This window comes from Prionailurus viverrinus, chromosome C1 (genome assembly GCF_022837055.1).
Source record: "Prionailurus viverrinus isolate Anna chromosome C1, UM_Priviv_1.0, whole genome shotgun sequence".
NCBI classification, from domain to species: Eukaryota; Metazoa; Chordata; class Mammalia; order Carnivora; family Felidae; genus Prionailurus; species Prionailurus viverrinus.
Window position 1 is genome coordinate 58,185,609 of NC_062568.1, and position 26,134 is coordinate 58,211,742.

The 26,134-nt window shown below is 36.3% G+C and overlaps 1 protein-coding gene across 2 annotated transcripts in view; it reads right to left on the reverse strand.

Moving 5' to 3' along the window:
* Positions 1-26,134, reverse strand: part of UBR3 (ubiquitin protein ligase E3 component n-recognin 3) — a 234,392-nt gene that overhangs the window by 69,291 nt on the left and 138,967 nt on the right. Inside the window, exons 25-28 of one of the 2 annotated variants that reach the window (XM_047870436.1) lie at positions 20,206-20,355; positions 12,033-12,166; positions 6,091-6,201; positions 1,071-1,271 (exon numbers count right to left, since the gene is read on the reverse strand). In XM_047870436.1, coding sequence (XP_047726392.1) covers positions 1,071-1,271; positions 6,091-6,201; positions 12,033-12,166; positions 20,206-20,355 — 596 coding nt within the window. Of the gene's footprint in view, positions 1-1,058; positions 1,272-6,090; positions 6,202-12,032; positions 12,167-20,205; positions 20,356-26,134 lie in introns of both variants that reach the window. The other variant, XM_047870435.1, reaches the window with a different exon arrangement.

A 26,134-nucleotide genomic window follows, 5' to 3' on the forward strand; every position in this document is an offset into this window, starting at 1 on the left:
TAAAAATTTGGATTTACAAAAGAAGAAAACTACAGACTCTAAAATTATAGTCTTCAACTGAGAAAAGAAACTGCCAAGAGATGAATCTTTCAGAGTAGCTTTTAACTATAAATTTCTGTCCCAAAAGTCAAATATTAATAGTTTTCATACATTTACTGCTTAAACTAGGCACAGCTATGACTTCTTTCAGGGACCACATCATAAATCTGTATTAAAGGGGAAATATTTAAATATTTAAATCAAATTAAAAAATCCTGGAGCGCCTGGGTGGCTCAGTCGGTTGAGCATCCGGCTTCGGCTCAGGTCATGATCTCACCGTTTGTGAGTTCGAGCCCTGTGTCCGGCTCTGTCCTGACAGCTCAGAGCCTGGAACCTGCTTCAGATTCTGTGTCTCCCTCTCTCTCTGCCCCTCTCCTGCTCACGCTCTGTCTCTGTCTCTCAATAATAAATAAATGTTCAAAAAAATAATTTAAGAAATAAAATTAAAAAATCCTACTGAATGGGATAAAAGATGGGTTCACTTACACCAAATCCCACAGTAAAACAGACTGACTTGTGAATGGTTCAATCAGGTGTATGATATTTTATCTAACACACACACAATGTTTGCAAATCTATAACTATACACATAAAAAGTGTGTATGTGTACACATATCATCTTAATCCTAATATACCTAACAGACATATTTTAAAGTGGTTAGACTACGCTTCACATTACAAGATACATATGTATGTAATTTATTTGTTTGTTTGGTTTAAGATTTCAACATCTTAAAAGAGTCTAACCATATCTAAGTTTATAGAATTTCATGATCTGGAAGATGTATATTAAAACTATAACAATTTAGATGAAGGAAAAACTATAGTCTTTGGTAAGAATTTGTTCCATTATTCTCATTTTTGTTTGTAGCAACCACAAACAGAAGAGAAAAACATCTAAAAGCAATTTCTATTAAATGTTTAAAGGTCCAGAGCAATTCGGAAAGGGAATGAAAATGAAAGGAAGGAAAATGAGAGCTGAAAGCATAGCTGAGGTTACCAGGGTATTTCTGCCTTACACTGATGCTTACTGGGAAAGCTCCCGGCCGTCCCTGCAGCTCCTCCACTTCCTTTATGAGGTCTTGTATGCTTTTGTTACTAGGACGTTGCCAAAGGTTACTTTCCACATTACTTCCAGGATAACAAGGAAGAACACTGTTAGCAAATTGCCTGCAGAGAGGACACGTGAATTCTCCTTTGTCCACTGAGAAGCCCTGAAGAACCTGGTCATTCTAAAAGATGAAATAAACATACAGATTTATAATGCACACCTCTACAGAAAACAAAATTTACATCATTACACTTTATGGTAAACAAATGAACCATACAAAAAAAAAAAGACATCCCTAGGGGTACCCAGGTGGCTCACTCAGTTAAGCATCCAACTTCAGTTCAGGCCACGATCCCACATTTGGCAGGTTTGAGCCCCGCATCAAGCTCTCTGTTGTCAGCATGGATCCCACCCCGGATCCTGTGCCCTCCCTCTCTGCTCCTCCCCTGCTTGTGCGTGCACGTCCTCTTTCTCTCTTGATGAAGAATTGACAACTTTTGAGAATTAAGCCTTAAAAACGTGATGTGTCTTTAACTGCCAAACACAACTGACTGGACTTCATGCAGTGGATTTGTTTAGGATTAATGGATGGGGAAAGATTCAGTTATAGTATTCAGAACATAAGTGTAAGAGGAGGGGAATTAATTTATCACCCTTTTCTTCAGATGTTTCTGATAGAAAGAGGAGGAAACAGAATTTTTTAAAGAGACACATAAGTGTATATGCCTAGGAAAATTCTTGTTCACGAGAGACTGCTATACATGCTAACTAACCAGAAAACTTAAGGCAGGAATCCAGACGGTTACATTTGTTCCTTTCTTTTGCATGACACCACCACACATCTGTTTTGCTCTTTAGGCCACTGCTATTTAGTCCTAACCACTATATTACTCTTTTTCTCAGCAGTCTCTTTCTTATTCTGCCACTAACCTAATGTTCTATCTCAAAATATGTTTTAATGTATTAATGTAAATGTACAAATGCTACAATATGACCATTATCACAAACAAGACAAAAATAATGAGCAAAAAAGGATACAAAGAGAAGAAAATGAATCTGTCTATGGTTACAAAAGTAATGACAATGTCAGGATGAATTTAAATTTCCCCACTCTTTTTTGTTTTTAATTTTTTTTATGTTTACTTATTTTGAGAGAGAAAGAACACACACAAGTGGGGAGGGGCAGAGAGAAGGAGAGACAGAATCCTTAGCAGGCTCCACATCATCAGCACAGAGCTCTATGCGGGGCTTGAACCCACAAACCACGAGATCATGACCTGAGCTGAGATCAAGAGCTGGACACTTAACCAACTGAGCCACCGAGGTGCCCCTAAGTTCCCCACTCTTAATTGCTTTATCTTGGATCTCAAATACTTTGACTAAAAGAACAAAATTCTACTTTTTTCACTTTTTGACACTTCTTTTAAGTTCTTAAAAATATAACACCATGTCTTCTTAAATCCAATTCTATAAATATTTGTTAAGCTCCTAACATGTGTCAAATGCTGTGCCAGGTGATAGCATAAAGACTTAAGGTACATCTTCACTTAAGGTCCTAACAATATAAAAGCAAACAGAAACGAATAAATTATAACAATAGTGTGAAAAATACAACAGAGAAGGCTTCTCAGAGGAGACTTGTGAGCTAAGTTTTAAAGATATACAAGAAGAGTAGAGCATACTAGATGGTTGGGGAAAGGGTCCTGATATCACTGAAGAACGTTCTATGATAAGCTCCTCTATAATTTAATTTTAAAGAATGCTAGATCCCCCTCTTTGCCTTGATTGAAAATGTGTTCTTTCCTAAAGCCTCTCCAGAAGCATTCTCAAGTAGGCACTGCTCATTCTCCCACATCCCTCCCACCTAGTATCCTTCTCATCTCCAGTGCTGGCTTGAGATCTTTACTCTTGCATTCTCCCATGTTTGTGGCTAATGTCATTTGGTGACATCACCCTTTTCCTTCCTTTTTACTGTCATCCACTGCCCTCCATCACTCAAGAGTTTGGTACCTGAATCAGTTTTCCTCATCGCTCCAAGTCCCGTCATCCTCCTGTGCAACTTCAGTGTGTAACGGAGACAACCAATCTTACATCTCAGTCTATCACCTCTCTGACCTCATTATTTCTTATAGCTTTGACCTCCACTCTACTCCAGCACCTGCTACCATGACTATCCCCTTATACTGAAATGACCCCAAAGTGTCCGTATCTGAAAATATTAAATCCAAACAGCTTACATTCTGACTGCCAACTCCTAGCTGTCTTAGTTCCTCCTTTTTTCCCCACTTTATCAAGCCTTTCCTCTCCTGCCTATACACCGTCTACCACTTCAAAAACTCTTCGGTCAATACTTCTCATTCCCTGTCCATTTGTCCTTCTATCATGCACACTCCACAAAACCTTCATACAAAATTAACCCAATGTATGGCTTCTCCAATTCTACACTTGAATTAAGGGTTGTTATGGAATACTGAAATAGCTTCTTGCTACAAACTGTTTCCACGCCAACTGAGCCCTGAATGCTTCCTGACAATCTCTCTCCAACATCCTATGAAGCACTCTCTCACCCAATTCCGAAGTGTTTCTTCCAAACCACCTCCTCACTTGTCAAGTCCCTTCACCCACCTGAGCCTTGCCCCTTTTACTCTAGAAGCATAAAGCTACACTTCCTATCTCAGAAAAGAGAGTCATGACAGCTCCTTCTATTTCCTACCTTCTCCCATCTCAATATCTAATTAATAAATCTCACAAGTCCTTCCATCTACTTCCTTCTACTCTCTTTGCTAATATCTCCTAACTAGTCTTCCAACCATACTGCTGCCAACGTGATCCACCTAATGTGACTCTTATTCCCAATCAAAATCTTTCAATGATCACCTGATTCCTTCCTCCCTCTGACACTCCACATGCTATCTCTCACCACATCCAGAAGACCTTTCTTCTAAATATATTTCAAATCTCTAAGCTCTTCTCCATCTCCAGTGCCATGACTAACCCCAAGCCACCATCATTTTGTACCTCATTGCATTCTTTCTTACTCTCCTGCAATCCCACCATAATCCCCTACCATCTACACAATTACCACAATGATCTTTCTGAACATATCTCTGCTTAAAAGTCTTAAATGGCTTTAATGGCTCTCTGTAAAGAACCTATCTAAACAAAGTCCAAGTTCCTTACATGAACTACCAGGTCCTCTACAGTATGACCCCTAATCTTCCCTTATCTCTCATCACTCAAGCACCTTAATTCATCAAATGTTCTGGCACTTGGCAGATGTTCCAAAAAGGCCCTGTGTATACCTCATAACACTCAGCACATACACCATCTCATGCAATCCATAGTAAACTCCTAAAGGGAAGGAACTGTGTCTTATTCACTGATGAATCCCCAATGTCTATCAAAGTATCTGGAACACTGTAAGCACTGAATAAATATTTGTTGAATGAACGACTGAATGGAGATATATGAAAAATGGATAATGTGCTTAAGGAACCATTAATTAGCTTATTAATGCTGAATTGATGAAAGATAAAGCTGAAGCAACAACAGGCAAGACCAGATCATGAAGTGCCTTGAATGCCATTCAGAGAAGAGTGGACTTTATCCCATCAGGAAGAATTCAGTAAAGGATTTTTAAGCCAATGACATATGTCTTCGGATTTACATATTAGAAAGATCAATGTAATGAATAAATCAGACTTGGAGTAAGGAAACCGATTAAGAAAGCAATTGCAATAGTCAAGATGAGAAATGAAGGCATACACAAAAAGGCAGAAGCAACAATAATGAAAGTAGAGTACAGTCAAGTGAGATTTAAGAAACAGAATTAATAGAATTTGCTAAATGAATGTGATAGGGAAGGATAAGAAGGGAAAAATAGGAATCCACTGCTTCTGAGGTAGGAATCAGGGAATAGAGAAGACCACACTTCTAAGAAGTTGAGCTAAGAAAAAGAGAAAAACTGCAGCTACAGGGGAATGCAAAGTCAAACGAAGGAATTCTGAATGGCAGGGACCTGAGCATCTTTATGGACTGAAAAGAAACAATAGAATGGGCAGAAAAACTTAAGATACGGAATAAAAAGAGGTTACTTACTAATAGATCAAAGCTCCTAAGGTGATGGGAGAAAGGAATATTAGAGCATAAACAGAAAAATTATTCCTGAACAGAAGAAGGAATACTATCTCAAAGAGTAGAGAAGAAAAGGATTGGTTGGGATGCAGACTCATTTATCAGGGAATAGATCAGCAAAGTAGGAAGCTAAGGTAGTGTGTGACAGAAAGCCACTGTTTTCTTGGTAACAAAGAAAGAGAATCTGATGAGGGGAAAGGAATCTTGGAGTTTAGGCAAAGAGCCTGGGATAGAGGAGGCAAAGGTTTGGAATAGCTGCTGGGGACACTAAGAGAGGAAACCGATCAAAGACAGGTAAATGAATCGATAAATAATATCTACAATCTGTGACCCTAGTTTAAGCCACTATTATATAGGAAACCACAAATTTACAAACATACCACTTAACTTAGTTTTATGGTTTTTCTGGAGGGGTACCTGCCTGGGTCTAAAACCAAGGGAGGAGGATTAAATGAATGATATTCAGAGCAGAATAGGCACTGTTCAAAAAAGTGAGGCTAGGAAGAACTAATGCTAGGGAAAATATAAAGGAGTTAAAGGACTAGAGATCTTGATGTCAGAAGCAAAACACGCTAATGAAAATGAAATAAGAAAATCTGAAGAGTGATCATATAACAAAATGATATAGTAGGATATTAAAGCATAGTATTTCAGAGCTAGAGTAGCAAAGTCTAGAATTACTACCATGGAAATCAGTTGCTAAAGTGAAGTAAAAAAAAATGAAATTCCTAAAGCTGAAGGGGTCAGGGAATTACAAGGCTGAATAGTTCAAATAGCAATCAAAATCACCCAAGATGAACTGGGATATATATGCTATAAAAATATTTAATACCTGGAAAGATACATACACCTTTAAATCAACTTACCCGTAATGATTCCATGTAAGATTTATGACAATCTATATGTAACGTGTGGCCACAGGTCTGTACATAAACACCTCCTTCCCAGCCAATTGATACTGCCAATAGACAAGAACTCTTAAAAAAAAAAAAAAGAGACAATACATTAATGTTTAAGAAGCATAAACATACCTAAACATATCCACATAAACCTCTGAATGATTTCATACCATTATACTAATGTGAACTTCATATATTTATGATATAAAGTAACACCCAACTTGACAGCACCAAGGCAGTATCTTTAAACTTGAAATACCATAAAGTTCTAGCTTCCAAATATCTAGGCTCATAATGAAAGAGAGCAACTATAAATTACACTTTCTCTACCCCATGAAATATAAACTCTTGATATTATAGTTCACTATAAACTATTCTGCTATCGATTATTTTACCTGCTCTGTGATACCTGACATTAACAACTTCTTTCTTTTACTGTAATTCCAGTGTAGGTAACACACAGTGTTCTATTAGTTTTAGGTGTACAATACAGTGATTCAATACGTCCATACATCATCCAGTGCTCACCATGACAAGTGCATTCCTTAATCCTATTTCACCCCTCCCTCCCCACCCACCTCCCCTCTGGTAACATCAGTTTGTTCTTTACAGTTAAGAGTCCATTTCTTTTGTTGTCTCTCTCTTTTCTTCCCTTGCTTATTTGTTTTGTTCCTTAAATTCCACATATAAGTGAAATCATATGATATTTGTCTTTCTCTGACTGACTTATTTTGCTAGCATTATACTCTCTAGCTCTATCCATGTCATTGTAAATGGTAAGATTTCATTCTTTTTTATGGCTGAAAGGGTTAGTATCTGAAATATATAAAGAACTTATCAAGCTCAACACCCCAAAAATAAATAATCCAATTTAAAAATGGGCAGAAGACATGAACAAACACTTCTCCAAAGAAGATATCCAGATGACCAACAGACACATGAAAAGATGCTCAACATCACTCATCACCAGGGAAATGCAAATCAAAACTACAATGAGATACCATCTCACACTTGTCAGAATGGCTAAAATCAAAAACACAAGAAACAACAGGTGTTGGTAAGGATGTGGAGAAAAAGGAACTCTCATCCACTGTTGGTGGGAATGCAAATTGGTACAGCAGCTGTGGAAAACAGTATGGAGATTCCTCAAAAATCAAACTACCTTGTGATCCAGTAATTGCATTACTGGGTATTTACCCCCAAAATACAAAATTCCTAATTAAAAGGATACACGCATGCCTATGTTCATAGCAGTATTATTTATATAGAAGTTGTGGCATAGACAGACAGATGGATGGATAGATAGATAGATAGATAGATAGATAGATAGATAGATAGATACAATGGAATAACAAGTTTTTTCTTTCTTGTCCCTTCAATGTTTATATTCCTCAAGGTTCTTTGTACCACTCTCTTCTTACTAGAACTGTTCTCTGAGTGATTTAATCAGTAAATCTGACTACTCTCCAAACTTGGATCACTTGTCTTAGTGACAGATACAACCACTCAACTCCCAAGCAGAAATCTCTAGTTTGATGTCCCTCAGATAACATTAAAAAATATGTCACTGGGTGCCTGGGTGGCTCAGTTGTTTAAGTGTCAGACCCTTGATTTCAGCTCAGGTCATGATCTCACAGTTCATGGGACTGAGCCCTGTGTTGGGCTCCATGCTGATAGCACAGAGTCTGCTTGGGATTCTCTCTCTCCTCCTCTCTCTGCCCCTCCCCTACCCACACACACACACACTGTCTCATAATAAATAAACATTTGTTTTAAATGTGTCATAAATTTGTCTTTTTTCCCCCATGAATCTTTCTTTTCCTCTTGGTTTAAAAACTCCACAATCTTTTCAGTCACCAAATCAGAATGCTAAGAGTTATTCTACATCACATTCTTTCTTTTACACCACAGTATTAGCTCCCAAACTATGCAGATTCTATCTCCTAAATAAAACATGATTTGGGCCCCTCCTCTTCATTTCCACTATAACATTCATGTCTGCATCATTTGTTGTGGGGGAGGAGGTTTTTCAACAAAGTTTTTTAACTGGTCACCTTGATGCCAATTTCTTCTCTCCATAATGCATCACCCTCCATACATCTTTCTGGACTACAAATTTGGTCATAAGATAACCCCATAAAGTACCTTAACATTTACATGGGTTTAATAGAATATACAATAAAGAAGGGACCCAGATTATATAAGCAACTACAATACCCTTTTGAAATCTGTTCTACAAGTTAACTTTTTTAATCTCCTCTTTTTCTTATATCTTCAACTCTTCCTTCTCTCCTTCTCTACTAATTCCTTCCCCTCAACCTATACACAGGCTTAGACTTTTCCTCCTAAAATAATCCTCTTCGAATTTTCATTTGGCCTCTATCAAACACTATTTGGGCCTGAACTTGAGTTCAGTTCACCCTCTAGAGTCTGTAGTAAACAGACGACCAGGCCAGAGCAAAATTAGGAAAAAGGTCTAACATGGGTGATAGTACATGATGAAAGATTTGAGAGCCACTAAAACTGAGTATAGCTTTAAACTTTATTTTTACTTTGGAAAGAAATTTTTACAATATAATGTAAGATGACCAAATAATCTTTAAACAATAGTAAACAAAATTCTAATGTTAAATGAATGTTCTAATGTTCTAAAAGAATTCTAATGTTCTTCATGAACATCTGAAAGTTGAAAATATTACACGGTGCAAAATGGCTTTCCAGCCTATTTAAAGATGTGTAGCAGCACAAATCAAATACTCACAGCAGGTGAGCTAGCTTCTATTGTTACAAATCAGAATAGCAATAGGAGACCTGCTCATCTTTTTTTTTATGTTTTGGAGAGCTTGAAGTAGAAACAGATTTAGATCATTTTAGAATGGTTAGTAGTCAGTTAATAAGCTGCTCTCTTTGGCAATGTAGTATAAAAATGTAATTTATCTTACTTCTTTTTTTAATGTTGTATTTATTTATTTTATTTTGAGAGAGAGAGCAAGAGAGAGCACCCAAGCACAGCAGGGGAGAGACAGAGACAGAGAATCCTAAGCAGGCTCTGCACTGCCAGCACAGAGCCCGACACAGGGCTTAATCCTACGAATCATTAAGATCATGACCTGAGCTGAAATCAAGAGCCAGATGCTTAACCAACTGAGCCACCCAGGTGCCCCTTTCATTTTAATAAATCAGCTTTTAAAACTAAAATTAGTATGCCATGTGTCTAAGTAACTGTTAGATTTCTTGTTTGAATCAGAGTCAAAACAAAAAGGCAGGAAAATATTTACTAACATGAGACTAATATTTTAGGAAGACTTCAACAATGTGCCCACACCACTGTGCTAAGAATTGCTTAACACTGAATCTTCATAGCCTCAATATTTATTAAAACATTACCAAAAAAGGAATGAAAAGTTTACCAAGACCACTCAGTTATATATGGCAGAGTCCAAGTTCAAACCCAAGTCTATCTGACTCCAAAGCTCGGGCTCCCGCCCTACTCTGTCCTCTCTCTCATAATATAATACTCCCCGTTTCAATGGCACTACTGCCTTACACAACTAAAACTCTACAGGTTGACTCTGTAAAATGCATGCAACTGATACGAAGAGAACAATCTACATAGTTTAATTCTGTAATCAGAATCAGTGCTCATTAATAGAAACTCTTCTGCTGCATACAGTCTGTCTGCCTGTATACAAAATTAAGGTACTCTATGCTAGAGTAATTCAGTAAGAAATCCACTAAGCATCTACAACACACACAGCATGTGCTAGCCCCTGAGGAGACCGTAAAATCAATATAAGAATGGCCCTACACCTCTAGACGTATATAGTCCAGGGAGCACACCAGATATACAGAAAATAACCATTATGAAAGTAAAAAACTGTTGTATAAAAATATATATATTTGAGAATAAAATCCCATAATCATTAACAGAAACACAACAGAGATTCTGTCCAGTTCAGATTTCAGTTCAAAGTTCTACAAAAAAGATTTTTTTTTTTTCCTAGAAATGAGTAACTATTCTGGCTGCTTTAAGAAAGAGATACCCTACTTTTTCTCTCCTTTATTAGAACTCCCCTTCCCTCAAAATTATTTTGTTCTTAAGTCTGGGTTATATTTCCATTGAATCAAGTTTTTTTCCTTTTCTGCTTGGCTCTAGGATTCATCCTTACTCATCTATTCTAAAGTGATTCGAAACGATAAAATTCAGGATTATGACAACAAAATAAAATCTAAATAAAGGTGATAGTAAATTTCTGCAAAAGAGGAACTTGGCACAGTTTCATTGTTTTCCTCAAAATGAAGATATTTATTGGTCTATGATTAATAAATTAACATACATATGCTGCAAAAATTTAAAGAAACAATACAGAATAAAGAAAAAGCATGAAAATGTATGTGTGTGTACATATGTATGCATACACACACAGACTTTTTTTTTTTTTTTTTTTTTTTAAAGAGAGAGGGAGCAAACAGGGCAGAGGAAGAGGGAGAGAAAATCTTAAACAGATTCCATGCCCAGCATGGAGCCCGAGGCAGGGCTCAATCTCACAACCGTGAGATCATAACTTGAGCAGAAATCAAGAGTCAGACATTTAACCTACTGAGCCACCCAGGCACCCCTCTTTTTCCAAATAAGAATAATTTCATTGTAAAGCCTCTGAAAATATATGGGAACATGATCCTCACTACCTAACCCAAACTGCCTTATAAGGCCTAACTTGAGCCCTCTCAGTGGGCTAGCTCTAATATTAAAAACAACACTCTACATTTATACTGACCTTTATAACATGTACAGTGATCTAAAGAAATTTCTAACCTGGTGGGTTACTGTATGAAAAAGCTCATATGAGGCCTATTTGATAGATGAGAAAATGGAGTCCTAGTCTGTTTTTTTCGCAAGCTTACATGGCTAAGCAATGGCAGAATCAGGACCAAGCCCCAGTTTTTCTCAACTGTAACTCTTTCTACCCTACACAGTGCCTCCGTTACTAGAGCCATCATTTTCTCCAGAACCCACTAGAAACCTTCTCCTCAGTCCAAACTACTGAACCACATCCTACTCTGACTCCCATCATTACTAGGTCAGTTGCTGCTTATTCTCATTAAGTTTCTGTCTTCCACATCTCCTACTAGTTTCTTCCATTTAATCCAGTGCGTTATGGGCAAAAAGGAATCATATGTGAAAATGTACCAAGATATTCATCTCATATAGCTAACTAAAAATAATGTTTCACTTCATATTTTAACTATTTTAAGTTATTATTATATATTTACTTAATTCAAGACACAGTAAATCCAAAAAACAACAGGTGAATGGAAACCCCATTTAATAATCCACTGAGAGAATACTGAAAATGGTACAGAAATTTTATAAGGAAGTTAACAATGCTGGTGCTGCTAAATAAACTAAGTTGACCTTCCAAGACCAATTAACACCTGAGTGCTAGATAGAGCCCCTAGATGTAAAGAGTTGGAAAAAAACCTATCAAGTTCACAACAACAAACCATAGAAGCCATTAATTAATCTGTCCCTACATTTTAAAAGCATCATAATGAGATTTTATTGTATATGTTTAAAAGAAAGTAAAAGGAGGCAAAAATCTTCATAAAATATTCATGCCATAACTAAAAGTTTTTATAGAGGTAATACTTATCATTCCATTGAACTGAATTTATGTATCTTATAATAAATAACATTTAAAACATAGGTATGACATTTATAACCTAAAAAGTTTATTTATTACAGATTCCTATTTCCTTACTATCCATATATTAACTTTTTTTCTAATAAACTTCCAGATTCCAAATTAGAATGATATCTAGTAGAAGAAAAAATATAAAACTCTGGAGAGAAGTAACCATCAATTTTGCAGACAAACTATCACTACATGATAAAAAAGGGTACTTACATCTTTAAAATAACGCTGTAATAATGAAAGCCTCACATCATGAACTGCTGCACATGTATCCCAAGGGTAAATCTGCTCCTCCTCAGTGATAGGCAATTTTTTTGGCTCAATGTTGTCACGGCACTGCCCCAAAACTACATTAACAACAGAAATAAGAGCTCATTAAATAACCAACCTGATTCAACATGATTCACTAAGTAAAGCTGTTATTTATCACAAGCTACTCTAATTATTCTACTACTGAATATTTTTAAACACCTAACAAAAAGTGATATTCTAGTTTTCTTCTAAAGAGTAAATAAGTGTGAAATATGACAGTATTTATTTTTTGAAATAACACTAAAATATTAGTATGAACTCTGGGTGGATGGATAGATGGATGGATGATCAATCGATCAATCAATAGAGGATGAATGGTTTTCAAAATCTGTCCAGTGAAAAGGCCTAGAAGTTATGATTCTCTGGTATCAATAAACCTCACTTTTAAATATACTATTTCTCACTAAAAGTAAACAGAGATCCTTGGAGAAAAAGCTACATCCAGGGTTGGGGAAAAGTTCAAAGTGAGCCTGGAATTGTAATAAATAGCAAGGAGATATTCAAACACTGAGGTGCCTGGTCATGAGGACCTTCAGGAGTTTTGATGGTCAAATTCGAGAAAATTTGAGTTCTGAAAAGAATAATGATAGTAACAGATAACACATTCATCAATTCAGGCAAGGAACATCAAATAAAGGGGTAAAGGGGTAAATTGTCAGGATCCCAATGTATCATCCTATAGACTACCTACCACCATAACCAAGTGATCAAACTTGGTTGGCATCACCAATAATGGGACAAGCTGTCACTATGAGCCTCCTAATGTGATGGAATGGGAGGGAACATCATGTATATAATGCCATTGTCAAAAATGTTTACCTTAAACCTAATAAGAAAATAACCACACGAATCCAGAACATGAACTATTCTACAGAACAAAAGATCTAGACTCTTCAAAAATTTTTAAAGGGGCTGGAGAAACCGTTTTATATTCAAGGAAACTAACAAGAATTGATAATTAAATGCAATGCATGATCTTTTTCTTGGATGAAGAAAAAAAATCTGCTACAAAAAAAATTATGGGGGGGGGGGTCATGAGGGTGGGTCAGTCGGTTAAGAGTCTGACTCGGTTAAGTTTCTGCTCAGGTCATGATCTCACGGTTTGTGGGTTCAGGCCCCATGTCAGCACAGAGCCTGCTTGGGATTCTCTCTCTCTCTCTTTCTCTGCCCCTCTCCTGCCCATGCTCTCTCTCTCTCTCTCTTTCAAAATAAATAAACTTTAAAAATATACATACTATTGGGATAATTGGAACACAATAGATATTATATAAATTTCTTGGGTGTAATACAGATAGATAATATAGAAGAATATCCTTGTTCTTACAAGGATAAAACATCATGACATCTACCATTTTCTTCTAAAAAGTATGTGTGCATGTGTATATGAGTGTGTGTATAGACAAGAGAGGGAAAGAAAAACATGGCAATATGCTAACAATTGTTGAGTGCAAGTAAAGACTATTCTGTAGATACAAAATTTTCAAAATGAAAAGCTAGGAAAAGAGGTGTATAACAAAAGGGCAAAAATAATACTAAGATTTTATAACTGTAAAACATCAAAGCACAAAAAAAGGGAGGGGGGATAGAAACATACACTGCCATATATTACTATAAGACTCAATAAGCATGGGAAGACCATTCTTAGGGAAGGAGTATCAGGTATATAAATATGGACCCCAAGTTTTGAAGAGATTTACAGCAGCAGTAGAAAGAAAAAACAGAAGTAGGGAGATGCTAGCAACTAAAATATAATTAGCTATATGATATATAATCCTCTTAATACACTGCTGGATTTCATTTGCTAGGATTTTGTTGAGGATTTCTGCATCTACATTCATGAGATACTAGTCTATCATTTTCTTTTCTTGTGATGTCTTTATCTGGCTTTGGTATCAGGGTATGGCTGTCATCATAGAATGAATTAGAAAGTTCCCTCCTCCTTTTTTTTTTTTTGAAAAGTTTGAGAAGTTTGAGAAGGTCTGATGTTAATTCTTTAAATGTTTGGTAGCACAGGGGGCGCCTGGCTGGCGCAGTCAGTTAAGTATCTGACTTCAGCTCAGGCCATGATCTCACAGTTTGTAAGTTCAACCCCTGTGTCAGGCTCTGTGCTAACGGCTCAGAGCCTAGAGCCTGCTTGCTTCTGTGTCTCCCTCTCTCTGTCCCTCCCATGCTCATGCTCTGTCTCTCTCTCTCTCAATAATAAATAAACGTTACACAAAACAAAAAAAATTTTTTTAAGCAGTCAGTATTAAAAAAAAAAAAAAAGTAGGGGGGGAGGCGCCTGGGTGGCTCAGTCGGTTAAGCATCCAACTTCGGCTCAGGACATGATCTCACGGTTTGTGAGTTCAAGCCCCAAGTTAGGCTCTGTGCTGACAGCTCAGAGCCTGGAGCCTGCTTCGGATTCTGTGTCTCCCCTCTCTGCCCTCCCCAACTTGTGCTCTGTCTCTCTCTGTCTCTCAAAAATAAATAAATGTAAAAAAAAAAAAATTAAATGTTCGGATGTTCGGTAGCATTGTGAGTGAAGTTGCCTGGTCCTGGACTTTTATTTGTTGAGAAGTTTTTGATTACTGATCCATTCTCTTTACCTGTTTAATGTCTATTCAGATTTCCCATTTCTTCTTGAGTCAGTTTCAGTAGTTTCTATGTTTCTAGGAACTTACCCATCTCACCTAAGGGTGAGATTGACAAATTCATTGACAGAAAATTGTTCATAATATTCTTAGTCTTTTTTATTTCTGTAAGGCCTATTGTAATGTCCCCAACTTCCATTTCTGATTTTAGTTATTTGTGTGTTCTTTTATTCTGGGTTAGTCAAGCTGAAAATTGTCAATTTTGATGATATTTTCAAGAAACCAATTTTTGCTTTTGCTGACTCTTTCTACTGTCTTCCTATTCTCTGTTTCATTTATCTCTGTTCTAATCTTTATTATTTCTTTCCATAATCTAGCTTTGGGTTTAGCTTGCTCTTCTTTCCCTAGTTTCTTAAAAGTGTAAAGTTAGGTTATTTATTTGGGATCTTTGTTTTTAATGTAAACATTTACAGCTATAAATTTTCTTCTGTGCACTATTTTCCCACAGATTTTGGTATATTGTGTTTTCATTTTCATCTATTAAGTATCTTCTAATTTCACTTGTAATCTCTTATTTAATTTCCACCTATTTGTGAATTTTCCAGTTTTTCTTCTGTTACTGATTTCTAGTTTCATTCCACTGTGATCAGAGAAGATACTTTGGATGATTTCAATCTTTTTAAATGTATTAAGACTTGTTCACAGCCTAATTCATCATCTATCTTGGAGAATGTTCCACGTACAATTGAGAAAGATGTGTACTCTTGTTGGATAAAGCATTCTATATAAGTTTATTAGATCTAATTGTTTTATACTGTTGCTAAAGTTTGTTTTATCTTCTTCTGTTTAGTTGTCCTATCCATTATTTAAAGTGGGGCACTGAAGTCTTCAACTATTATCGTCAAACTATTTCCCCATCAATTTTTGCTTCATATATTTCGGGTCTCTGCTGTTTGGTACATATTATGTTTAAAACTGTTTTTATTTTCTTGGTGGATTGATTCATTTATCAATATATAATGTCCTTTTTGCTCTTGCAACAATGTTTTACTTAAAATCTATTGTGTCTGATATTAGCATTACCATCCCAGCTCTCTGTTGGTTACTATTTGTGCGGAATATTTTTTCACACCCATTTTCTTTTCTTTTTTTTTTTAATTTTAATGTTTATTTATTTTTGAGAGAGAGAGAGACAGAGTGAGAGCAGGGGAGGGGCAAAGGGAGGGAAACACAGAATCCAAAGCAGGCTCCAGGCTCGGAGCTGTCAGCACAGAGCCCAACGCAGAGCTTGAACCCACGAACCATGAGATCATGACCTGAGCCAAAGTCAGACACTTAACCGACTGAGCCACCCAGGCGCCCCCACACCCATTTTCAACCCATTTGTGCTTTTGGATCTAAAATGTCTAAGGGTGCCTGGGTGGCTAAGTTGGTTGCACATCTTAGTTGATTTCAGCTCAGGTCATGACCTCACGGTCATGGGATTAAGCCCCAGGGAGGGCTCCACCTTGAGCGTGGGGACTGCTTGGAGTTCTCTGTCTCCCTCTCCCCCTACCCAGCTTGAGCACTCTTTTTCTCTCTCAAAAACAAAAAAGGAAATAAAATGTCTCCTACAGTCTATTCATGTTTTTTAATCTATTCTGTTAATCTCTGCCTTTTAATTAAAGAGCTGAATGCACTTATATCTCAAGTAATTATTGATTTAGGATGATTTAATTTTCCCATTTTGCTATTTATTTTCTATATGTTCCTCAATTTGTTGTTCTAGTATACTGTATTGATTCCCTTCTCATTTCTTTTCTTTTTTAGTTTCTCCTTAGTTACCTTCATTTTCTAACAATCAAGTAGGAATTAATCTGAACTTAGTTTCAATAGTATACAAAAATTCTGCTCCTTTACAGTTACATCTCTACTCCTTGCCCTTCATGCTATTATCTATCTGAATTTTTCTACAAGAACATTGATACTTGGTTTAAAAACCTCAATCTGCATTGCTTTCCAGATTTAGTTCCTTCTTATTACATATATTTTTTTGTTTTTTTTAATTACATATGTGTTTAAAACACTATGAAGATTAAAACACTGGCATTAATTTTGGATTTTCTTAAATTCTACAAAGACTGTGGAGATTAATAATATGGAAAAGATCATATAACATTGTATTCTTCTCCTATGGAGAACTGAATCTCCCAAGTCAATAATATTTACAACAGGCATTCTGCACAATAGTGAGACAGCATATAAAGCAACACCTTTAGAACCCTTATCTCAAGCAGTTATTTTGAAGGGTTCGTAATCAAAATATAATCCAGCACAAGTCAAATTTTAGACTAAGGGGAGATATCATGGGACTTTTCTTTGATGCATGGTTTCAAAGTAGGCCAATAAGGAATCAATGGCCATAAAAAAGGTCTAGAGCAATAAGCACACCTAGCACCCAGACTGTGGTCTCCAAATACCATTTCCCACTAAAAGAAAGTAGGGCTTCTTAGAGAAATGGCTGATTCCTGGGTCAGAAATGTATAACTTGCCATGCCAGAAAATGTAAAGTTTGAAGTCTACATGAGTTGTGTCAAAAGAACTAAGGAAGTAACTTGAAGAGGCTCCAACTGAACAAAGAGGGAAGAATGTGATCCTCAATGAGAAACTAATTGCAACATATCATAATGATTTAAAAAGTACTAATTAATTATTTTGGGAAAGTGCTAAGGAATGGCTACCTCAATATTTTGAGCACTATCTAAGGGAAAGAATACAGTATTTACCCTGCCTTTTGCGTATAATTTATGTCTCAGAGTAATCAAAATAGTTGATGAAGTAAAATTTCTTTTATAGAAGTATTTCAGCTAATAAACAAAAAAAGAGAAAGATTTGTGGATGAACTGATGAATCTAGCCAATAATCACAATTCATTGTGAATATTTCAAAAACAGAGAAAACAGAGTGGACAGAAGAACTGGTAAACATCATAGAGATAAATTCAGTAAAATTCAAAACATTCTTAAATGACTTAATTTCTTCAAAAAAGTAAAACGTATGTGGATAGGAGGGCCCCTATTTGGGGGAAGGGAGAAGGAAGAGGGGAGATGAAAAGGGAACTTATTAATTAAAAGACTACAAGGAGATCCGATAAGTATAAATTAATTAATTAAATAAATAAGAAACAACTGAGGAATTTTTTTTTTTTATTAAAAAAAATTTTTTTTAACGTTTATTTATTTTTGAGACAGAGAGAGACAGAGCATGAACAGGGGAGGGTCAGAGAGAGAGGGAGACACAGAATCTGAAACAGGCTCCAGGCTCTGAGCGGTCAGCACAGAGCCCGATCGGGGCTCAAACTCACGGACCGCGAGATCATGACCTGAACCGAAGTCGGATGCCCAACCGACTGAGCCACCCAGGCGCCCCACAATTGGGGAATTTTAAACACTGACGAGGTATTTTACTATACTGAGGAACTAATTTACTTACAAGTGACTGGGCTATATCTAAAAAACATGAACTTTCTTTTTAACTGAAACAGTGACATGTTTACAGATGAACTGAAATAATATCTGGAATGTTCTTCAATATAATTCTGAGGAGGTGGGATAAATAAGATTAGCCAATCTGTCACTATTAAAGACTGATGGAGACATGGAAGTTAAATTTTACTGATTTCTTTACTTCATTGTGCGGTTGAAATGCTCCATATCCAAATGTAAATAGATAAAAAGAGATCAAAATAAAAAAAGAAGTCAGAAGTAAGGAAAAATAAAAAGGGGTAAAAGGCACGATGTCAGTAGGTGTGTGAGGCTCAGAAAGAAAGGAAGGAAACAGCCAGAGATTTCACCTGCCACAGTTCCCAATTAAAATCACTCTTCAGATTTAACACTTTTTAATGTTAGTTTTTATTCACTTCCTTCTATCTATAAAAGATAAAAGAGCTATGTTATAGTAGAATTATCTAACATTAATAAGTTTAGCTAGTATGCAAAATTGTAAAAAGGATTAAATGAAGTGACAATCTGGTGAAAGTAACCTAAATATAAAATAATAAAAAAGATTAAAACAACAAAAACCAAAACTCTGCATAGGACAGAGATTTTATTTTGCCTTGTTTCTTATTGTGACAGTATCTTGTACCTAGGTTCTCAATAAATATATGTGGAATGAATGAATGAAGGAATAAACAAAACATTACATTGATGATTATAAAGTATTTGGAGAAGAAGTTATAAAGAGTGGCAAAAATCTAATATGTTACTTTCCTCACAATAGTAGAAAACAGAAATAGCTACAAAACTAGTCAATACTCCCACACATTTCCTTTTTAGTCAGCATTTCTGATCTTGACAGCTCTACTCCAATGTTCTATTCAACTGGGGTTTCCCAAATCAATTTTATTTTTAAGCAAGAAAAGTCACAAGAGGAGAAACTAATTACTAGACATCATATTAGATCCTTTTGCCTATATTACGTTACTTAACAAGTACAATAATCCTTGGAGGTCAATATTATCTCTATAGTTAAAAGAAAGCAACAAACTTGACCAGATTATGTCAAGCAATACCTGTATTTGAAGCCATTTCTCTTTCCACTTTACTATACTAATTCAGAGAATAAACACCCTAGAAAAAAAGGCTTGGGAGAAACGTGTAAGAATTTTATTTTCTCTTTGCTTCACACAAACTCCTGCTGAAAATGGATTGAATTCATTGGGACAAAAGTGTGTAAGAGCTATCACACCTTAAAATACTTCAGTATGGGAGAGGATGAAGGGCATTCAGACAAATCCTTCAAAAATTTTTCAAAGAAAATTTTTTTAACTATACATTGGCAAACACATCATTCAGCAGGCTGTTTCAAGAATGACTGCTTATAGGGGCACCTGGGTGGTTCAGTTGGTTAAGCTTCCAACTCTTCATTTCGGTCATGATCTCATGGTTCATGAGCTCGAGCCTCACATTAGGCTCTGCGCTGACAGTGTGGAGCCTGCTTGTGATTCTCTCTCATTCTCTCTCTCTCTCTCTGTCTCTCTCTCTATCCCTCCCCTGCTCTCTCAAAAAATAAACTAAAAAAATGTAAAAAAAAAAAATGACTGCTTCTAGTAGTTCAAAAATTAAGGCAAACCTACCTGAATGTGCCTTATGTAATTAAAATATTTAAACTGACAGTATTTCTGGGCTTAAACTGCTTTCCAATTTTAAAACAATTAAACTGTCAAGAAAGCTAAACTCAGTTATTGGCCACCTACCATTGATAATATACCATCACACTTTAAGGAAAAAGACTGTGTAACATATAGAAAGACTTCTCTGTTAAGGGCTTCTTCTAACACTCATGTCCAGGAAAGTCAGATAAAGCCATGTTAAAAATCTTTGCTATACAGATCTAAATTGATCCTTGCTATATAGATCTATAGTATATCCAAAGATATTAATTTATTAATACAGGTATTTATTAATCTGTTGTATATACTTTGGCTCTAAAATGTTCCCACCGAAAAATTACTTTGATTTTACCTGAGGATGCTTGTAATAGTACAACCAATCCTGTAGGTCGGTCTTCAGAGGAGGGGCCACTTTGTCCACAAATAACACAATCATATACTGCCTCAGAAACTTGTGGCTCTGCTGTTGCGATCTCCATAGGAATATCGTTCTCAGGAGAATCTGGGGGGAAAAAGTTGCAGGTCTTAATTTCTGAGGAGAAAAATCTTTCTTCAATGAAAATACAGGGAAAAAAATTAAGTTCAAAAAATTCTGTGACCCACAACTATATGGTCAACTAATCTTTGACAAAGGAAAGAATATCCAATGGCAAAAAAAGTCTCTTCAACAAATGGTGCTGGGAAAACTGGATGGCAGCATGCAAAAGAATGAAACTGAACCACTTTCTTACAGCATACACAAAAATAAACTCAAAATAGATGAAAGACCTAAATGTGAGACAGGAAATCATCAAAATCCTAGAGAAGAACACAGGCAGCAACCTCTTTGACCTCAGCTGGAACAACCTCTTACTAGAAACATCACTGAAGTCAAGGGAAACAAAAGCAAACATGAACTACTGGGACTTCATCAAGATAAAAAAATTTCTGCACAGCAAAGTAAACAATCAAAAAAACTAAAAGGCAGCCTACAAAATGGGAGAGGATATTTGCAAATCACATTAGCTGAAAGTATTTGGTCAGTATCCAAAAATCTATAAAGAACTTACCAAACTCAACACCCAAAAAACAAGTAACCCAGTGAAGAAATGTGCAGAAGACATGAATAGATACTTTTCAAAAGAAGACATCCATATGGCTAACAGACACATGAAAAGATGCTCAACATCACTCATTCTCAGGGAAATACAAACCAAACCACGATGAGGCACCACCTCACACCTGTCAGAATAGATAAAATTAACAACACAAGAAACACGTGGCAAGGATGTGGAGAAAGGGGAACCCTCTTGCACTGCTAGTGGGAATGCAAACTGGTCAGCAGTATGGAGCTTCCTTAAAACTAAAAATAGAACTACCCTATGATCCAGCAATTGCACTATAAGATATTTACCCAAAGAATACAAAAATACAGATTTAAAGGGATACATGCACCCTAATGTCTATGTTCCTCAACTGTAACTTGGATAATGCTTTTCTCAAGATTAGTCCTAGGTTATGGGTTTTAAGAACAAGACCACTGAGGTAAAGTACCATTCTCATCACATCATACCAAAGTCATATTATCAACATGACATCACTATCAATATTTACCTGGAACATCTAGTTAAGGTAGTGCTTGCCAACTTTCTCTACTGTAACATTACTTTCTCCCATTCCACACTGTACTTTTTGGAAACAAGTCACTAAGCACAGCCTACACTTAAGGAGTAGAGAGTTGTTCTACCTGCTTGAAGGTTGAGTTACCTACATAAATGGTTTGGAATTCCTCTGCATGGGAAATTTGTCTATTTGTCTTCATTCATTCAATCATTTATTTATATAAGTATGAATTCATGGATATTTATTTTGTACTCAGGGTTATAATCCAACACTACTTTATTTCCTTGCATAAACTGTGCCAACTTGGCCACTGGGAGCACTTTCAGTCTCCAACTCTAATCTATTACTACATGTATCATTTTAGCCTTCTCTTATCTATCTATAACCTACCACTCCAGTAGTGAGAAATCCAGCTCCCATCAGGCCACCATCTATTTACCTAATTGTTCAATCTCAGTATATTAGGATAGCAGTTGCAGAATAGTTAACCCATACTTCCACAGAAGGCATGTTATCAACCTCAGTGTCGATGTATAGCTTCTTTTATCTTCAGTATTCTAGACTTCACTAATTTCCAAAGTTACTTAGCCTCTTTTCTCCCCTTCCCCTAAATGAGGCTGTTTTGTGTATTTAAAATACAGTTAGAAGTCCATTCTGGGACCTTCAACCTCTTAAGTGACTTTTTAAATTTGCATACATTAAAATTCACTCTGTTGTAAAATTCTACGGCTTTTGACAAAATGCATAGTTATGTATCCAACCATACAGTCTTATACAGAATAATTTCACTGCTCTAAAAAATACTTTGTGCTTCACTTACTTAAGTCCCTTCCCCAACCCTGGTCACCGCTGATTTGTTCACCATCTCTATAGTTTTGGCCTTTCCAAAATGCCATATAATTGGAAACATACAGTATATAGCCTTTTCAGACTGACTATTTGCACTAAGCAATATGAATTTAAGATTCATCCATGTCTTTGTATGGCATAACAGTTTATTCCTTTTTATTGCTGAACAGTTCTCCAGTGTATGGATGTACCAGTTTGTTCATCCATTCATCTACTGAAAAAAATCTTGGCTACTTCCAGTTTTGAGTGATTACAAATAAAGCTTCTATAAACACTCGTTCAGATTTTTGTGTAGATCTATGTTTTTACATCAATTGGGTAAATAACCTAACAGCATGACGGCTGGATCATATGGTGAGACTAAATTTACCTTGAAGGAAAATGTCAAATTCCTAAAACCAAAAGTTCCAAGAAAAAGAACTTTTTGTACTTTTAACAGGCAACACATGAAAAAACTATGAGTTAAATGTCACATTTATATCACTGTAGCTGGATCTTTATAAACTATTGGTTAACAAATATTAAAACCAAAAATAAACACTTATCTCCATCTAGTGGCTATCAAAGAGTAGATACATATAGCGATATTTCAATTTCAGAAAATTAGGTTGGCTGTTTACTGCAGCATTGTTAGTTAAAACAGAATAAAAAACAAACTGAAAATAAAGTGAATGTCCAATAATAAAGACATGGCTGAGTAAATTACTTTATTATGCACTATTATGGGCTTTCTCTGCTTGCCCCAAAATAAAGAAAAGAAAGGAAAAGAAACACTAAATTAGACCAGTGGTATTCAACTTTGGCTGCACATTAGAATCAGCTGTGAACTTTCTAAAGCTCCCTATGTCTGAATTCCACTCCCAAAGACTTTTCTTTAATCTATAGTGGCACCTAGGCACAGATTTACCTTAAGGAGGCTGTAATGATTCTAATGTGCATCATGGTTGAAAACTACTGAATCAAAACTACTGGTTAGGACTTAGAAATATTACTGAGGTAGAGAGCAGGGAAAGGTGATCTCATTTGGTAAAAGCAAACAATGACCAAAAACAAGGAAGGAAGAAAGGGAAAGAGGGAGAGGGAGGAAGAGAGAGAGAGAAGCTTAAATGAACCTGTAACTATAGTATGTTTGTACATGATTATATGAATATAGAGAGTAGCAGAGGAGTACACAAACCAAAGTGTAATCATAGGTCATGGGAGAAAAAGAAAAAAACACAAATGAAAAGCACTTATACTAATCCCATTCATGTAACATTGCATGCATGTGTACACACGTGTGCATAATGAGATCTAGGATAAGAAGAGATCTATATATACTATATGTAATTTTCAGGGATATTCATGATACATTAAGTTTTTAAAAAAGGAAGCAAACTGCACAGCCTTATGTACACTATAATTTTATTTCATAAAAAATCCATTTATATAATTTTTATATGTATTCATATGAATAAAACCTGTTTATAATGGTTTACCCCAGAATGGTGAGATTAAAAGGGAAGGTAGGCAGAGATGGTTACCTTTGCTTTCAAATAGTTTCATATGATATGTTAAGCATATTATTATGCTTTAAAAAAATGTTTTGGCTTGATAGAAGTGTGTGTCTTACTTATGGTACAAATAAAACCTTTTATTTATGGGCTCCAGTTTTTGAAACACACCACATCACAAACGATGGACTTAAAATGTCAGACCTAGCCCCACAACTATATGGTCAATTAATCTTCATCAAAGCAGAAAAGAATATCCAATTGAAAAAAGATAGCATCTTCAACAAATCGTGTTGGGAGAACTGGACAGCAACATGCAAAAATGAAACTGGACCACTTTCTTACACCTTACACAAAAATAAATTCAAAATGGATGAAAGACCTAAATGTGAGATAGGAATCCATTAAAATCCTAGAGGAGAACACAAGCCATAGCACTGGCCTTTGACACTGGCTACAGCAACTTCTTACCAGATATGTCTCCTGAGGCAAGGGAAACAAAAACAAAGTACTGGTACTACATCAAAATAAAAAGTTTCTGCACAGCGAAAGAAACAATGAGACTAAAAGGCAACCTACGGAATGGGAGAAGATATTTGCAAATGACAAATGTGGATAAAGAGTCAGTATCCAAAATCTATAAAGAACTTATAAAACTCAACACCCAAAAAACAAATAATCCAATTAAAAATGGGCAGAAAAGATGAATAGACATTTTTCCAAAGAAGACATCCAGATGACCAAAAGACACACGAAATGATGCTCAACTTCACTGATCATCATGGAAATACAAATCAAAACCACAATGAGATACCACCTCACACCTGTCAGAATGGCTAACATTAACAACTCAGGCAACAACAGATGTTGGCGAGGATGCGGAGAGAAAGGATCTCTTTTGCACTGCTGGTGGGAATGCAAACTGGTGCAGCCACTCTGGAAAACAGTATGGAGGTTCTTCAAAAGGTTAAAAATAAAACCACCCAGGGGTACCTGGGTGATTCAGTTGGTTGGGCGTCCGACTTCAGCTCAGGTCATGATCTCACTGCTCACGAGTGAGTTCGAGCCCCATGTCAGGCTCTGTGCTGACAGCTCAGAGCTTTGAGCCTGCTTCAGATTCTGTGACTCCCTCTCTCTCTCTGCCCCTCCCCTGCTCATGCTCAGTCTCTGTCTCTCAAAAAATGAATAAACGTTAAAAATAAAAATTTAAAAAAAACAGAACCACCCTACAATCCAGCAATTACTAGGTATTTATACAAAGAATACAAAAATACTAATTCAAAGGGATATATGTACCCCAACATTTATAGCAGCATTATTTACAATTGCCAAATTATGGAAAAGGCCCAAGTATCCAACGACTAAGGAATGGATAAAGAAGATGTGGTATATATAAATAATGGCCTATCACTCAGCCATAAAAAAGAATGAAATCTTGTCATTTGCAATGACATGGATGGAGCTGCAGAGTATTAATGCTAAGTGAAATAAGTCTGTCAGAGAAAGAGAAATACCACATTATTTCATTCCTATGTGAAACTTAAGCAAAACAAATAAGTAAAATGGGGGAGAGGAGAGGGGGAGAGGGAGAGAGAAAGAGAGAAAGAGAGAAAGAGAAAGAGAAAGAGAGAGAGAGAGAGAGAGAGAGAGAGAGAGAGAGCAAACCAAGAAACAGACTCTTAACCATAGAGAATTGATGGTTACCAGAAGGGAGGAGGGTGGGAAGATGGGTCAAACAGGTGATGGGGATTAAAGAATGCACATGGTGTGATGAGCACCAGGTGTTTATGTAAGTGTTTGGTCACTAAATTGTACGCCTGAAATTAATATTACACTGTACATTAACTAACCACAATTTAAATTAAAAACTTAAAGGGCACCTGGGTGGCTCAGTTGGTTAAGCATCTGACTCTAGATTTCGGCTCAGGTTCTCACGGTTCATGAGTTGAAGCCATGTGGAGCCTGCTTGCTTGGGATATATTCTCTCTCTCTCCTCTCTCTCCCTCTCTCTCTCTCCTCTCTCTCCCTCTCTCTCTCTCTCTCTCTCTCTCCCTCTCTCTCTCTCTCCCTCCCTCCCTCCCTCCCTCTCTTCCCCCCCTGCCCCTCCCAGCTTGCTCTCTCTCAAAGTAAACTTTAGAAATTAATTAAAAACTTACAAGACATTACAGACCAAGCACTATCCCTCAAAACTAACATATTTAGATTCAGAATAACCAACGTAAAAAATATTCTATCCATGAGATCTGCTTTCTAATTTCAGTGAAAAGGAATTCAAGTAGTTTCTACTTAGTTAAGAGAGCAAGAATTTCACAAGTTACACAGCAAAATTCAAAACGA